The sequence below is a fragment of the Semicossyphus pulcher genome, unplaced genomic scaffold (assembly GCF_022749685.1).
Source record: "Semicossyphus pulcher isolate SPU_LCO1_2020_fin unplaced genomic scaffold, fSemPul1.0.p SCAF_12, whole genome shotgun sequence".
NCBI classification, from domain to species: domain Eukaryota; kingdom Metazoa; phylum Chordata; class Actinopteri; order Labriformes; family Labridae; genus Semicossyphus; species Semicossyphus pulcher.
Window position 1 is genome coordinate 12049057 of NW_027211626.1, and position 15959 is coordinate 12065015.

General features: G+C 43.4%; 1 protein-coding gene across 2 annotated transcripts in view; it reads left to right on the top strand.

Annotated features, from left to right (window-relative positions):
• The first annotated feature begins 3239 nt into the window (after nucleotides 1-3239).
• Nucleotides 3240-15959, top strand: part of rgs7a (regulator of G protein signaling 7a) — a 61349-nt gene continuing 48629 nt past the window's right edge. The window contains exons 1-2 of one of the 2 annotated variants that reach the window (XM_069658411.1): nucleotides 3240-3449; nucleotides 4351-4469. In XM_069658411.1, the coding sequence (XP_069514512.1) occupies nucleotides 4392-4469 (78 nt within the window). In that variant the 5' untranslated portion in view covers nucleotides 3240-3449; nucleotides 4351-4391. The remainder of the gene's footprint in view (nucleotides 3450-4350; nucleotides 4470-15959) is intronic. The other variant, XM_069658410.1, reaches the window with a different exon arrangement.

The window sequence follows — 15959 nt, forward strand, 5'->3', positions numbered from 1 at the left end:
TCATCACCAGCCTCAGTTTATTAGAGATGGATGTATTTAGCACCGGGGCATTCAGCTTGCACAGATTCAAAGAGGCATAAATGCAATTGACTAAAACTTTGCAACAGTCCATATTCTCATCGAGCTTGGATTAAGAGAAGTCCATCACGTTCATGCTGCTGGAGCAGTCTAATTTGTACCAAGCCATGTTGGGATATAAAGTATTTTGCTCGGCATCACAACATGATAGAATAACACAATTACTCTCTGTTCGACTCCAAACACTGAGTCTGCACTGTTGCATCCTTGTGCATGCATAATTCACATGGACATCCCAAAACAGATTGTGTACCTATTTGTGTGAAAAAACCCTGGCTACTACAAGCATTAAGAGCCATGTGCCAAGAATAATTCCTTCATTCTTCTAATGACTTACTGTAAAATGTTGCATCATACTACCAACTGTAGCCAGAAATGCAGTTAAGATAGGGCAAAAAATTGACATCTTTTGAGTCCTTCCCCGAGGCTTTATTATATTACTGAATGGCTTTGCAACCTATTATCTTCAACGTGTTGTTAAAAACACATCTATTAAGATTATACCCTGTTGGTTTTATGTTGGACTGCTTGTTTGGGTGCATATTGTAGACAGCAGAGAGAGTAGAGGGGAGAAGTGAAGACAAGCAAAGAAAGATGAACATACAGACACATACAGTGAGTACATAGGGAGCGGAGGCACATCTGCTATCTTTCACGCCTGGACGGCTGCATATCTCTCAGCCGCAGATTGCAGCAAATTAAGAGATTTTCTGATTATTCACTTATTTATTTCTGCAGCACTGTGCGCATTGCATCATATTTTCTTACATTTGCAGGCCAGGTTCGTCACAGTTTGTGGAAATTGGAAATTTGTGTGAAACCAGCTATGCACTCTTACGCAGGTGAAAAATAAAAATGTCAGTTCCCATGCATACCTGAAACTTTTCATTTAAATGCAAATCTGACTAATATTGAATGATCGCTGGGAAATGCCGCTTTCTGACCTTGAAGGTTGTTCATTGGGGATGTCATTACATTTAATATTGCAATAATGCAAACTAGAAGGAAACATTATAACACTATCTTTTCTTCCAGATAAATGGTAAATAAAACGTCGGGACGGCTCTAATGACAATGACCTCATACACTGACTGTAATGTAGGTCACATGAAGTATTTTACCAGTTGCTCACATAATAATAGTTCCTCTGAGGTGTTACTATCTTATCTGTGACACAGTCCATCAAGTTCACTAAGGTCATGCTTTTGTTTTCCTTTTATTTATATAGTCATTTCCTGTTTTATTTTGAAATTCACCGTTGTCCCTGTGTCTCCTACCTCATGTGTCAATCCCGCCCTAATTAGAATCACCTGTGTCTTGTTTCCCCTTGATTACCTGTGTATTGCTGTGTTTGAAATGCTGTACTATATAATACATACTACATACTATATAGTATGTATGTAATTTGGAGGAGCTTTTCAAATTCATTTTGCTGCATGCTACACCAGGCGGAAGTAAACAATAACCGCCGCTTCTTTAGCTATAGCGCCCCCTTCTGCTGGAATGCTGCTGCTGTCCGTCATTTCAACTGCCGCTGTGACGTTCCAGAGCTTTGCATTGTGGGATACAGTAGGCGAGGTAGACTGGTCCGATGCATACTTTTCCGAATCAGTACAACATCCGGGTATTTTTGGCGTACTGCATGTTTAGCTTTTGTTTGCATACTACACACTACATTTTGGCCCAATCAGTATGTACTGCTAGTATAGAATCGCATTTCCAACATGTCTTCCCTCTCATTGTCAGTTCCTTGTGTGTTCCTTCGTGTCGCCTCCTTCCAGCATTTTCCTAGAGAGAGATTTATCCGTGTTTGACCTCAGCCTGATTTTTGACCTGACCTTTTTGTCTGCCACTTTTGGATTATTGCTCATGATTACCTGTGTACTGAACCTGGACTGGACATTAAACTCCCTTTTACTTTTACCTGCCTTGTGTGAGAAGTGAATTTTTTTGTCCATAATATGTTGGTCCATTAGCCGCATCAGTCTGAGTCGGCACCTTATAGACTGCCATGGCAAACCAGGAGTACAGCGATACACCATGAGAAGAGTCTGACTCAGAGACGCTCTGGGAGTTGACATTAGCCTACATGTTGCATGAATTGACGTATTCAGATCCTAATTGTAAATGGACTGCAATTATATAGCACTTTTCTAGTCTTGCGACCACTCAAAGCTGCTTTTACTCTACATGTCACATTCACTGACACACTGACACATTCACTGATGGCAGAGACTGCTAAAGTGCCCAACTGTCAATCAGCATTAATCCCATTCACACACTGTTTATAAGCCACCGGGAGCAATTTGGGGTTAAATGTCTTACCCAAGGACACTTGGACATGTAGACAGAGGGAGCTGGGGATCAAACCACCAACCACCAATCTGATTGAAAGACAACCGCACTACCACTGAGCCACAGCCACCACCCCTAATTGTATCAGTAGATGTATTCCTACCACAATGGAATACAACTTAATTAAATGTAGACGCATATTTAGCAATAAATATTCAACAAGTATTAATTCAATTAGATATACAATTGTCACTGCAGGCCAAAATTATCTCTGTCAGTGCTACATTATTATATATAAATGGATATGCAGCATGTAACTGACTGACCAGCACTTTAACATAGTAACAGTCTGCTGCGGAGCTCTTTCTACCTATGTAATAGTGTGTTGGGTGTTTAAATTTGCTTTATAACTGCATTTTATGTATGATTTTTTTGTTGGTTTTCTGTAGTTTGCGGTTCAAGCGCAGCACAGCCTCCTTAAAGTGTTTAAAATACTTCTTTATATGATTAAGTACACATTTTTTTGGAACAGAATATCCTGGGACAAAAGCCGTCAGCTACATATTCAGGACAATTTCTTCCTGGTTCAGACAAAAAGTGCGATATGAAATCTGTGCTACATTTCTGTCCCTTCCTGACCTTTGAAAACGATTGATAAAATATTAATATCCTGCTACTCCTCTCTATCTTGACCTATCTTTCAGAGCCACAATAACAATGTAGTGCACATGGCAATACTAAAAGGTAAGCTGTAAGAAAGAAAAAAAATCTGCATGTCTCCAAAACAGGTTGTAATTTATTCTTCACGCGCGATTGGTCATGGATCGATGCGCGTTCACGGCGCTCCGTGGCGGCGCGCTCGTGCTTCTGAGCATCGTTTGAAGAAGAGGAGAGAGGAGGAGAGAGACGGAGAGCTGTAACCACACCAAGTGTCCACCGAATGTCTGCCTCAGCACGCTACCAATGAACAATCCTCGCATTCCTATGTCTGCCACTTGACACACTGAACGTTACGGACCAGGCTTCCACCTCTGCACAGATTCAGGAGTCCTACCGCGGGCTGCCCGTTTTTTCAGGTAAGCCCTCCCCTCCCTCTTTTCCCTCCTTCGCCACCTTCTCCTCCGGTGACCGATTTGTTGTCTGTGTATTTATCGTTATTGAGAAGAAAAAGGGACGAAAACGGGCGCGTGCGTTTTTTGCAGTAGCTGTCCAAGGTGCTGAAACGGGCAGTGGCTCGTGGGGAGAATAACACAGTGTGTGTAGTGGAGCTAGCGTCCTCTTGTTAGGAGCAGGTTGCATGACTTCGCTGTTTGCATGCTATGGGCTATTTAGTGTTGCAGACTAAACCTCCTAAAGATGTCGTGTGGGTGTCGTAGAGATACTGATGAAGCCGTAACGTGCATTACGGTATCCGTTTCAGGAGCACGTTCTGACTATGGCTGCTGTGTTTCTAAGCTGCATTGTAGAGTAGCCTGCCTCCTCCAGAGACGGTGTGTTGTTTTACTGCATCTCCCGTTGTCAGGGTCCGGGTCTTCACCTCACCTTATCTTTCCGTTTGCAATCCCAGGATGCATTTAGGCGCTGTGTGAGGATTGCTGCTGAATCCTGTGATGTCAACACAGTAAAAAGGTTATCCCTGTTGCAGACATTGATTTTGTGCACAATGAATCCATCTGGGAACCGGGGGGTTTATAGTCCTGCATGGGGCTTTCAAGTTCAACTTTTGCCACATTGTACCAGCAACCAAACCTTGTACAAATGTCTTAAATAAATGTCCCTGTCATGGATAGGTAATGTGATCACATGAAGCCCAAACAGCAGCTCTGCACATGTGCAAATGTCAAATATGTTACAGACATGATTCAGGCCACAAGTTATGTAAATTCCTCTCTTCTTGGCAAGGTAAGGCCAAGTCACTTTCAGTCTCCATTGTTCTTTTCATGCACGTAAAATATCCTTTTTTCTGTGCACATACAGGAGCACCTGACATTTCCTGTGGCAGATTTACTCACTGGATCATGGCACAGACCAACAGCGGCGGGCAGGGCACCAACGGGGTAGCGGATGAGTCCCCCAACATGATAGTGTACAGAAAGGTAAGGCTGCTATTTATAGTCCGCACGTGTCTATGTGTTTGCGAGTGTGTGGAAGTCTCATGCATTAATTTACTGCGAAATGGAAATTGCTCATACTAATGGCAAGACGGTGTTCCCGCGCCATGGTTGATTTAGGGTTGTAATGCTACATCGGCTTGATGAGAGCACACAATATGCATGGCATGCGAGTGGATTCAGAGTATGCTTACACACGTGTGCACACACACACACACACACACACACACACACACACACACACACACACACACACACTCACCGTGCACATATCTTTACAGTAAAACCAGCTGCTTTTGTTGCAAGCATGTTGTAGGATTGATTTTTAATGGCTTTGTGGCTGCTGCTGGTGGTTTTTTTCTCTTCACTGTTAAATCTCTCACTTCATTAGAGGATTGAGAAAAGGAGGGGAGTGAAACGGCCGAATGCTGAGACACCTTAATCCAGTCCTGCTCCAAACATCAAACAGATTAATGAATTAATAATCTGCAGGGAACATTACGGTTGTTTACTGTCAGGCTTAAGGTCCAATTATAGCTTCTTTTAAGGAACTTTAACACCTCTCGTGTGAAATACGGATAGACAAGGATAAGTGCGCTGGCCCTCACGTGCGCAGACTTGGTTGTAATCTTTTCTTCTCCCCGGACAAATTTAAGATTAACCCACAAATAAAACGTTTGGAAATTGCTTTTGCTCCCATCAGGGGAAACTTCTGTTCCCTGGCTCATGTCTCATACGTTTCCTATCTTTTCTTGCTGTATATGTTTCATTTGTTGCACATAAAATCCACTGTGTGTATTTATCTCACGTATCTTTAGGTCTATAATTGTAGCTGGATTTATTAAAGCTGCTGTATTAATCTACTGCAACAACCTTGCTGATGGGCAATCTTGTGTTTCATCTCGCTCTCACCTGCACGGATGAAGAGATCACACTCTCATCGCACTCCTGGAAGCATTGAGTGAATTTCTGCATTTCATATTCTCCACCCTCCACTGAACGCACCCATTCCATCTGCGGCAGCTTCTTCACACCAGGCCGAGGATACGCTTAGCATGATATCATAGATTGGCGGTATTTTATAGCACTCACAGCGTGTTAAGCAATATCGCTGCCAGTGTGGGACGGGATTCTGCAGGAAGGGCTGCTATGCTCGTTGAAAAAGGAGTGCTTTCTATTTTGAAGTGAACATTTTTAAGGCCAGAAAGCGAGACGACAAGCTCATAAATTAGAGAAGTCTTATGAGGTAGGCCGAATGCTGAGGAGAATGGAGGACGTGAACGTGACTGTTTGCGTTGTTTTATGTTAGGAGACAGAGCGAAACAGTTAAAAAAATATGCTAACTCAGGCATGAATTCTGCATAAAAGCATCACATATTGACCTGACGTCTCCCCGGCTATTCAATTACACGTGATGCCTCTTCCTTCCTCCTGCTATTGATCCAAAAGCCCAGCATTTCCATCTTGCCATGACGCATGTGTCGAGCAAAGTATGCTAATTAGCCAAACATCTTGCTAACTTTTACCTTACATGGTCATTTTTTTATCCCTTCAAAATAAGAGGCAGGAATAACTTAAGTCTCCAGAAAGTGTGTTTGTTTAGTCATAAGGGTTTTCATAGTTCATCCAACGCTTCTTCTCGCACCACTTGACCACACATGGCCGCAGCTTGGCTCCGTTCACTGCCTGACCTAGATACACTGCGGAGTGAAAGAACATGGTGAGAGCAGGGTGTATGAAATCGTGTTTTCTCTCGAGTGGGTTTAACTTTTAACTGCAATTGGAAGCGCTCCGTCTGTAGACTTGTGGACTCTCAGCCAGAATGAACAGGAGCCCCAAATGCTTTGCAGCGGAGATGAGTTGGCAGAGGTGTTGCGGCCCACACTTAGATGAGGCTAATTCTCGAGTGGAATCATGCTTTTATGTTCTGTTTGCTTCTTGTGCAGCGAGCATTGTCAACATATAAAGGGAAGCTAACTATTAAGCAACATCTACTCTATATCTGACAATGTGTGTGGTAGAATATAGTAGTGGAAGGATTATGTAACGTGAGCGGAGGGAGTTTTAGAGTTGAGGACAGCAGGAAGTGGTTTGATAGTGGTTCCACTGGGAGCATAACTATGTCTTCTCACCCTCTCAATCTTTCCTCCCCTCCGGCCCGTCCACTCCTGTCATTAACGTCTAATGAAAATGGATGGGTGAGCTGAGGTGTTGACCTGCCTGCTGCGGAGATGTGTGCAGAGATGTCTGCCTTTTCCCCTCAAGGCCGCACGCACACGAGCACCGTGCTTGAATGCATATTGAAAAATGTAAACATGCATTACAAACAAGGCAGGAACTGCATGCACAGGAACCCAGCTGGTTCTAATAAGCTGATTCATTGAGATCAGTTGCAGACAATTTCATCCCTCGCTATATGAATCCAATAAGATGCTAACAAGCAATATGTCAGATCTCATCCAGCTTGTTGGGAAATGCCGATAAAATGTTCGATGGGATGATTCGGCGGATATGCACGGCACGTCCGAGGCTCCAGATCATTACTTACCATTTAAAAGCCTTGATGATGTCTTGCTGCTCGCGCATTAGCCATGTCAGCTTCGTATCTTTAAGAGTGTAGGGTGTGTTTTATTTCCCCCCCATGCGCGCGCCATGAATAATGCTGTGATGCATACGTGAGCATGTGTGTGCGCCGTATGTAGGGCAAATGTTGCTAAGAGAGAGTCGTGAATTTTTTATGCGAGCCTAAAACAGCTCTGGTGAAGTTCACAGCCACTCAGCGTGAGGACGGAACATCTTCTCTCACCAGGCAGCACTTTGTGTGTGTGTGTGTGTGTGTGTGTGTGTGTGTGTGTGTGGGAGCAGGTGTGTGCTGTTTGGAATTAAGCGAGATGTAAAAGAGAGGGGAGAAAACGCACAGTAATATATTAAATGATGGATTCAGTATGGATAGATGAAAAATTGATGCATTCATGTTAACTTGGAAAGTAGAAATCCGCACGAAACAACTTTATTGAGACAGTGAAAGAAATCCTAAGACTGCAGACACAGTTATCTCTCTCTAAATTGAAATTGTGTCACATACCAGACGCCCACTTTTACAACATCACCTATCCTCGTGCCTTTGACACATTGTTCCCCTCAGATACGGCCCCACATTTTTGGTTTCCTGCTTCGCAAAATCCTCTGTCGCACGAGGGGAAAATGTGGCAAATTTCTTGATTGAAAATCTTCTGTTTCTTCTCCCACCGCTTAAAAATGTCACCGCTTTTCAGATGCGCTCCAAAAATACTCATCCCTGATCGCTGTTTTGACTTGAAATGTTCCAATTTAATGATCCACAAGTTGGAACATTTACTCTTCGGAGGACTTCGGCAAAGAGAACAGCTAATCTCACTTGATTCCAGTAAACGTTCCAATCAGCTCATTTGCTTTATTTTTGCAGTGATTTCAAGATATGACTTCAAGGGCTCCTTACAAGATGAATACATTGTTAAGATCACACTCCTGTAACCGCTGGAGTCTGATCTCCCTCTTTGGTGTACTTTCTGACGGCTGAGGCACCAGCCCACTCTTATTTACATCTGAACTGCCGACGGGCATCCAGTAATTGTTCTTCCAGCTGCCAGTGTGGCCTCTGTGTCTGCGCGGAGCCATTAATCCTTTGCTGGATGTGTTTTTGTTGTTTATCACAATGAGCATATCCAACATTGTTTCACACTGCTATCGTCTCCAGTCGATACAGGACGGTTCTGTTTTACATCCTGGTGCTCACATAAATATCAATACGCTACATCTTTGAAGTAATTGGTCCCTGGTGAAACTTGGTGTTTTCTGCAGATGACAGTGAGGTTAAAAGAGGGTTTGAGTCTGGGGTGGTTATTGCTCTTTCACATTCCATCGCTTTAAGCAAACTAAATGTAGGTACTTCAGCCAAACAATCACACAATGGAACACAAGCTCAAATAAATTAGTCAGTTCATTTATCAAGCAGCTTTTTACCTTTAAGGTAAAACGAGCATGAATACAGATCTGTTTTTCCTTCACATACATAGGCTAAAAGGGCGGCTGTGGTTCAGTGGTGGAGTCGTCTCTCAATCGGAAGGTTGGGGGTTCGATCCCTGACTGCTACAGTCACATGTTGAAGTGGCCTTGGCCAAGACGCTGAACCACAAATTGCTCCGGAAGACAAAGGCATAGATACTGATTATAGTTATGCAATAAAAAAGATGTCACATGACTTAATACTATACATGTCAGGCTATAACTTTGACTACAGTTTAGTTTGCTATGCTAAGTGATATTTTAAAATGTTTAGGAAGCAACTACCCAGCGGGGTTTTCAGGGGGTGGCCTGGGGTGGCCCGGGGTGGCATTGGCCTCCCCTGACATCTGATTGGCAACTCAGGTTTTGTCCAAAGCAACGTTCATCTGAGAGTTAATACAACACAAGCAACAGGAGGGAGCAAAGTCAGTAAGTGCCAACAAACAGCTTCAAGTGCGATCGGACACTGGTGCAGGCAGGCAGGGCACAGGGCGTGGGTGCAGGACAATCAAAAAACAGCAGCAAGGAAAAGAAGATGAGCTGGCCCACTTGCTCATTTAATAATAATTACAACGTTTCAATGGTCTTCGACAGTTGATAAAAACGATCACCACAAAGAGTTTTGATTCTGAAATTGTTTGTTGCATTGAGCAAGTGTGCAAACATCTTTTCCTGGCAACCCAGGCGCCACCCCATAAACTATGATTGGCTGCCCGCCCGGTTAGAGGCGGGTCTTAAGCTCGCACACACTTATTGGGCTTTGTTGCAACAGGCCGCAAACAGTAAAATGTACTAAAATGTCTTCTTACTGAGACTTGTGCAGATACATCTTCTCTGCGAGTCCTTCAAGAAATATAATGAAACATTAGGATGTTGCTAATCTATACACAGGAATTTACTATTACTTGTAGTTAAAGTAGATAGTGTGTTGTGTGCGCACTACTTCATGTCGTACCTGCATAAGTCAGGGCCCTAGATGGGCCACCCCACATAAAACAATTCTGGACACACCCCTGTGACTATCAAAGCTTCTGACTGATCTCAGCTCAAAATACAGTTTGCATATCTTGCATCTTTCCGTCTTCTGTAAGCATTCTCTGTGTTTTCAGCTGCAGGAAACTATTTTTCTTTTGTCCTTGACGCGTTTGAAAAGGCCGTCGATGCCGCTGTGTGAGATGTGAAACATTTCTCCTCTGTGTGACCCAGCGATGAAGTCATGAACAAACAGAAAGAACAAACAGGGCAAAGGTATCAGTGCATGCTATTGATTTGTCAATTGATTAAGTGGTTGTATACAAGAGATCATTTTGCATGAACAAGAGTATCCCTCTCCTCTGCATCGCTGCAACACGGCACTAATACAGGACTGTTGCAGAGCTGCAGCCATTTTTAATACACTGGTTTAGAGTCACTGGGAAGCATTTTTCTATCCAAGCCTAATCTGCATCTGCTAAACCTACCATATATCCACCCGCCCTGTTATCAATACTATTTCCCAACCATCCTACATTGTTCATGAGTCATAACGCAGAGAGAGCAGAATACATTTTCAGCTTTTTCTCTGTTAAGAGCGCGATTGAAGGGTTCTCGTACTGCCTGTCTCCCTCAAGCTGCAATCAGAAGATCAGGAAGACCGAGAGAGAGAGAGTGAGAGGGGGGTGAGGTGGGATGATCTATAATTGCCAGATCAGAGAGAAATCTTTGTGTGTGAAGTGGGGCTCTTTGTATGTCAGCTTGCCAGCCAGGCGATTTTTTTCTCTTCCTGTGTATGAAAACATGCGTGTTCTTTTGTGCACACGCTGTGGAGGGAAAGTGTGGGTGTTTGGCAGACACTGTTGGGGTGGAAAATTGGCATTTATGGCTTTGTGCGTTTCAAACTAATCCATTTTTGCCCGTATTTGCTGACATCAATACCTAAACGCCAATTACAGGGGCTGGCATTAGTGACACATGCTACAGCTGATAATTATGTAGGTCTGGTGCGTCATCGTACTACTGGGGGCTATATGCAATGTTTAATTGATGCATTCAATAAATAATATAAATGACTAATTTAGTTGAGTACAGGACAGTTTCTGTCCTACTTTTAGTCTCCAAATAGATGTGGTAAGAGAGGAACATTTATATCTTTTGTGTACTGATCAGTATTCTTTCTTTGTTAGCTTAGCAACTATTTAACTTCATTTTCGCAATAGTTAAAATAGTTTTATGCCACCTGGATTATCTTTCGTCGGACTAAATATTAAAAGCTGCACATAAAGAAAATACAAACAGTGGCGGCCCCCTGTGGTAGCACTAAATGGCACAGCAGCCTAAAGCAATGCAACACCTCTGTAGATTGCTAATTGACATGCTGTACTTGTTTGTGTTTTGCATCACAAAACTTTGATACAATTAGGGCTGTGACGGTACTGACTTCCTCTAACCACTGCGAAACATTAACACCCCTTTGCAGTTCGGGGGGTTAACCGCCACCTGCCGGAGTATGTTTTGTTTATTTCACTACATCTCGTCCCCCAGACGGTAAAACATCATCGTCACGAGTAAACACAGCATTAGCGGCGGAAACACAAGCTAATTCTTACTACTAAGTTTGTATCCTTAATTGTTGAAATGAAATCTGTGGTGACGGGCTAGCTGTTTGCTTATTGTAGCGGCTAAACTAGCATGTCGCTAGACTGCACACGGGCTCGTCTGCACCGAGATGCGCAGAGGGTTGAAACAGCGGCGCTCTGACAGCCAGGTTTCTTGATTACTATTTTTTTAAAACAAGATTGTTGTTGTTCACAATGTATCGTTCTGGTACCTAGCAACATCACTGGGTCTATATTTTTTTTAAAAAAGAAGCAGTAATGACGGCGACTGGGTCCACCCCACCATTTGCGTCACATAACGGTCATGCGGTTACCGTGACGTGTAAATTCGTGAGCTTTACAGATGCTAGCAGGCAGGTTTGTTTCCCCCTGTTTACAGTCTTCATGCTAAAGCTAGGCTAACGAGCTGCTGGCTGCATCTTCTTATTCAACTCCTCAAAAGACAGACGATAAGCGTATTTCTAAAAATGATAGTACAGTACTCTTTCTATTTCTTAATGATCAGGGTCGTGGTTAAGCATGACAGAAGTCAACATTTACTTCTAGTACAAGACACAATCCTAACCTCAGTCACCAATCTCAGTTATACATTTTATTCAACTAAAATCATAATAATATGATGCTAATAAATCATGAGAATATGAGGATTAAAATTGTGCGAGAGAAAGTTGCATGGGAAACAGTAGTGAAGAGGTTTGAATCAACAGTTGTGACATGGTTCATCTTGTTCCGCAGGGTTAGTCAGTGAGGTGACAGATTAAAGGTTTAAAAGCAGGCTTGACTGGGTGATGGTTCAGGCCGCTGAAGACAGTGAAAAGATACTTAGGCCTGTCTTCCTCTAAGCTCTCCCCTCTGTATATGTCTGCCACAGCTGGAGTCTTTAGTCCTGTCTGTGCGGGTTATATAAGGGTGTAAGGAAGCCTGGGCATTAAGATAGAGGCTGACTCAGGCCTCGCCTCTGTCTGCTGATTTAATTCCAGCTCAACATTTAGCCAAAGATTACAGGAGAACCTCGGCCCGAGTTGTGAATGAATCCTCTGCCATCTCTGGCGTGATGGGAAACAGACACCTTATGAATTCTCTGTATCACTAACATTGGGTATTAGCTTTGTGTTTCTGTGCCCTTGCTCTCTCCTTGTTTATATCTCCGTCCCTCCTCCTCTGCCCTGACCCTCCATCACCATATACACCATCTGCATCCCAACTCTGTCCATGCAGGCTCTGCTCCTATAATGCACTCCCCTGTTGTTGCCTCGTGACGGCTTGTTCTTCCCCAAACTCCATCTAGGTTGTATAAATTCTGATTTGCATGCTTGTCTCTGTGTCTTGACATTTTAGGCGTTGTGTCTCTGTTTATTTTTAAACTCCGCAGGGTGTTTGGGTTCTTATTCTGCAGCTTCATTCCTTCCAAATATCTCCATATCTAGTTTGTTTTGGCCTATAGGGACGGATTGCTTGTCATATACATTCAGAAAGGTCTACAGTCTTCCTGTTGTGGCTTATTGTCATCTTAAAGGAGCAGTTCGGCCCTGGAAAAGGCCACTGTCAGTCAAAGCTGTCGTTCTCTGTAATTGATAGAAGCAGTAATATTTGAAATTGGCGCCATAGCTGTGGAGAAAGTTGTACAAACAGCTCGTGGTTTCGCCCATTCTACATTCCTACAACACCCAGCGTGCATTGCGCTCGGCCCGGCGAGAGACGCTACCGTTTTCGTTGGAGGCAATGACTCAGAAATTATACTGGTGGATTGTCTAAAAACTCTTCGGGTCTGCAGTCCACATTTCAAACCTGACGATATTGAACGAGACATGACATCGGAGGCGGGCGTCCTAGATTGAGGAAGTGTGGTTTTGCAAGCTCCCTGGCCTCCGCCAGATGATGCGTTTTACGTAGTCTGGCGGAGGTTTTCCAGGGTCCATTGGAGAAGCGGATAGTGTCCTCCAAAGGCACAGAGCTGCATTTTTTCCTACCATAATCGCATTAGCTCCCCTGTTTTTGTGGACACAATTTTGGTTGTGATGAATCACTTTTAATAAATAGACATCAGCTCCATTATCTGAAACCTGAACTCAGCCAATATCGCCCAGTATCTTCTTTGCAAATATTACCTTTTCTGAAAATGTCACGTCTGTGATTAAATCCACATTCTGCCAGGAAATAACAAATATTAAAGGAATGTTTCTGTTCTCCAAAAAGCAGCCCTGTTTCTCATAGTGGCCTCTCGAATCTCAAAGCTGAAATCATATTTGCACGTCGAGAGCCTTCAAAAGTAAATGGAAACAAGAAATCTTGTTATCTACTCTGCAGAGTATTTCATGCACTACCTCTCTCATATACCCTGCAATGTATTTTGGCAGCTCGGAGCAAGGATGTAGTCTTCCTGCAGAACATCCTTTTGCTTCTCTCCCTCTCCCTCTCTCTTTCTCTCTCTGTCTAGACTTGTGATATTTTTCTCTCAGTTCCGAGACTTTTCATCCCAGTTTCCCCTCACTGTCTGTCGCCCGCTTTGGTGTTCACACTTTGCCCTCGCCTTTTTTTCTATTTCTCCCGCACCCTCCCCCCCTCATGCCCTCTTTTGTTCACTTTCAGCTCTTTGATGTTTCCCGTAAACTCGCAATATCGCACTAACTTTGTCTATTGTCTCTCCTGCACTCACCCTGACACACATGTGCACCCTCGCTCTCGTCCTACACCCACCCTCCGCCATCAGTGTGTTTTGCCTTACCAGTGAAGCATCCATCCACCTCTGCCTCTCCGTCCCCTCCTCTCACATCCCTCGCCTCTCTTTGAAGTCATCAGAGCCCTAGTCGGAGCTCCATGCCACTCCAGTCAGCTTTTATCCTCACACAGAGGAGAAAAAAGAGGGAGGGATGTATTTAGACCCCTCTGGAGCACAGTCATCTCTCCTCCTGTGTGAAATGATTCACTTGTGACTCATAGCTTTATTGGGGACTCTCTCTAAACAAACAAGCATCGGTTGTGGCATTTTTCCATCCAAATTGACTGGAACTGTAAGTGAGAGTGCCGGCCTGATTGTCCCCCCGCAGCTCGGTGCCTCTCTCAACAATGACGAGCCGTTCTCCCAGAAGCAATCATGTCTCGGTGATTAGCCTGCATGACTGAGTGCCATCGCGCAAATCCAATACCGCGGAAATAATAAAAGTCAAACAACAATTGCTCCAAAGGGTACATTTTCATACGTTTGAGGCATACATTTGCATTTGCCAAACAGACGGAGAAGCACCTTTGTCTGAAATCGCCCTCTTTTTAACTCATCCTTACACACACACAAACACGCTCAGCTTGCAGGTTGCAGTGTGCCGAGCAGCTTCCACCTGCAGCCTACTGAGGCTCACAGCTTCACACCATTAGTTCAGCTTAGCGAGCACAGCAATTCTCAGTACAGCCTAGTCTATAAACCTCAGGCGCCATCTTGACTCAACTACTGCTTCGTTCCCGTCTCCTGCCTTTCACTGCAAATGAAGCAAAATAATGATTTCCAGGCATAAACAAAGTTTCTCGAACAACTTGGTTAAATGATTAACCATGCTTACATCACAACGTTTAAGTCAAGCAAACATTGAATTACAACCCGTTCATTCTACTGGCTTTCTGATACATTTAAATAGATGGAAGAAAGGAATATTTTATTTATATGTGGGGTTTAATTAGCTTAGCTTGCTGGTTATGTAATCTGAAGGAATTGCCAAGAATCCTTCACCATTTACATATTTAATGATAATGTCTGATGCACTCAAACGAGTGATGTCAGCTGTAAAATATAAGCATGTAAAATAGGGTCTGAGTGGAGGAAAGCTGGCCTCATTAAATACATTCAAAATGGTTTTTTTAATTGTCCAGGCAGCCATGAAAACAGGATGGTTAATCACAACTATTCGGATACAGTTGGCAAAATGCATGACAAAAGGCCTAAAGCTATATCATTGAAAAGACGTGGCTATGGTGAGCTGTTTGTAGCCATGCTAGCTGTGCGGCTGTCAGGGAAACAATGTTGATATGTTTTCTGCCTGTCTGTCAGTAGGTTCACTACTTTGAGCCAGGCTAATATTTCTAACTATAAGATGGGTTACCATGAAATTGTGTGGGCCTACAGACATGAATGAGGAACAACCGTAATCACTTTGCTAATCCTTCTGATTTTCCCTCTAGCATCATCACAGCACATTTAAATGTCTTCAATATATTTGAACACCAAATACCTGTAAAACTATTCTCATCAGCCTCAGTAGTACTTTATATTTTAATGCTAAACAGCAAATGATAGCATGCTAACTTACTCAGCAGTAAACGCTATAACTGCTAGCATGCTGACACTAGCTTAAACCGCTATTTAGCCCAGCAGCCTCACAGAGCTGCTAGCATGGCCGTAGACTCCTATTAGGCTGTGTTCAAAATCATTCCCTTGTTCAATCACTCACAACTTACAGCAACACAATACACACAGTAGTTAACTTAATGATTAGCTCGGCTAGCTAACTCAGATTCCCGGCACTTGCTGTGGTAACGACTGATAGCTGTCGGGTTACGTAAATGTATCAAATATGGAGCACAGTATTGTTGTAGTATTGGCAGAAAGAGGGTGTCATGTTCACTACTTGTATCATCTCTGTGGTATTTTTCAAGTCACATGGGATAATATTACACACTCATTTGGATGTGACTCCCTAAACACACCGGGGTCTGTGTGCCTTGCGTCTTTGCTGGAGTCCTGTGTGTCCTCGATACTCTTAATGTGTCGCCTTGCTGCTTTAGACATTAGCTAGCAAAAACGTAACCTATAAAGTTGTGTATAAACCTAATATGTGCCTTAACACCA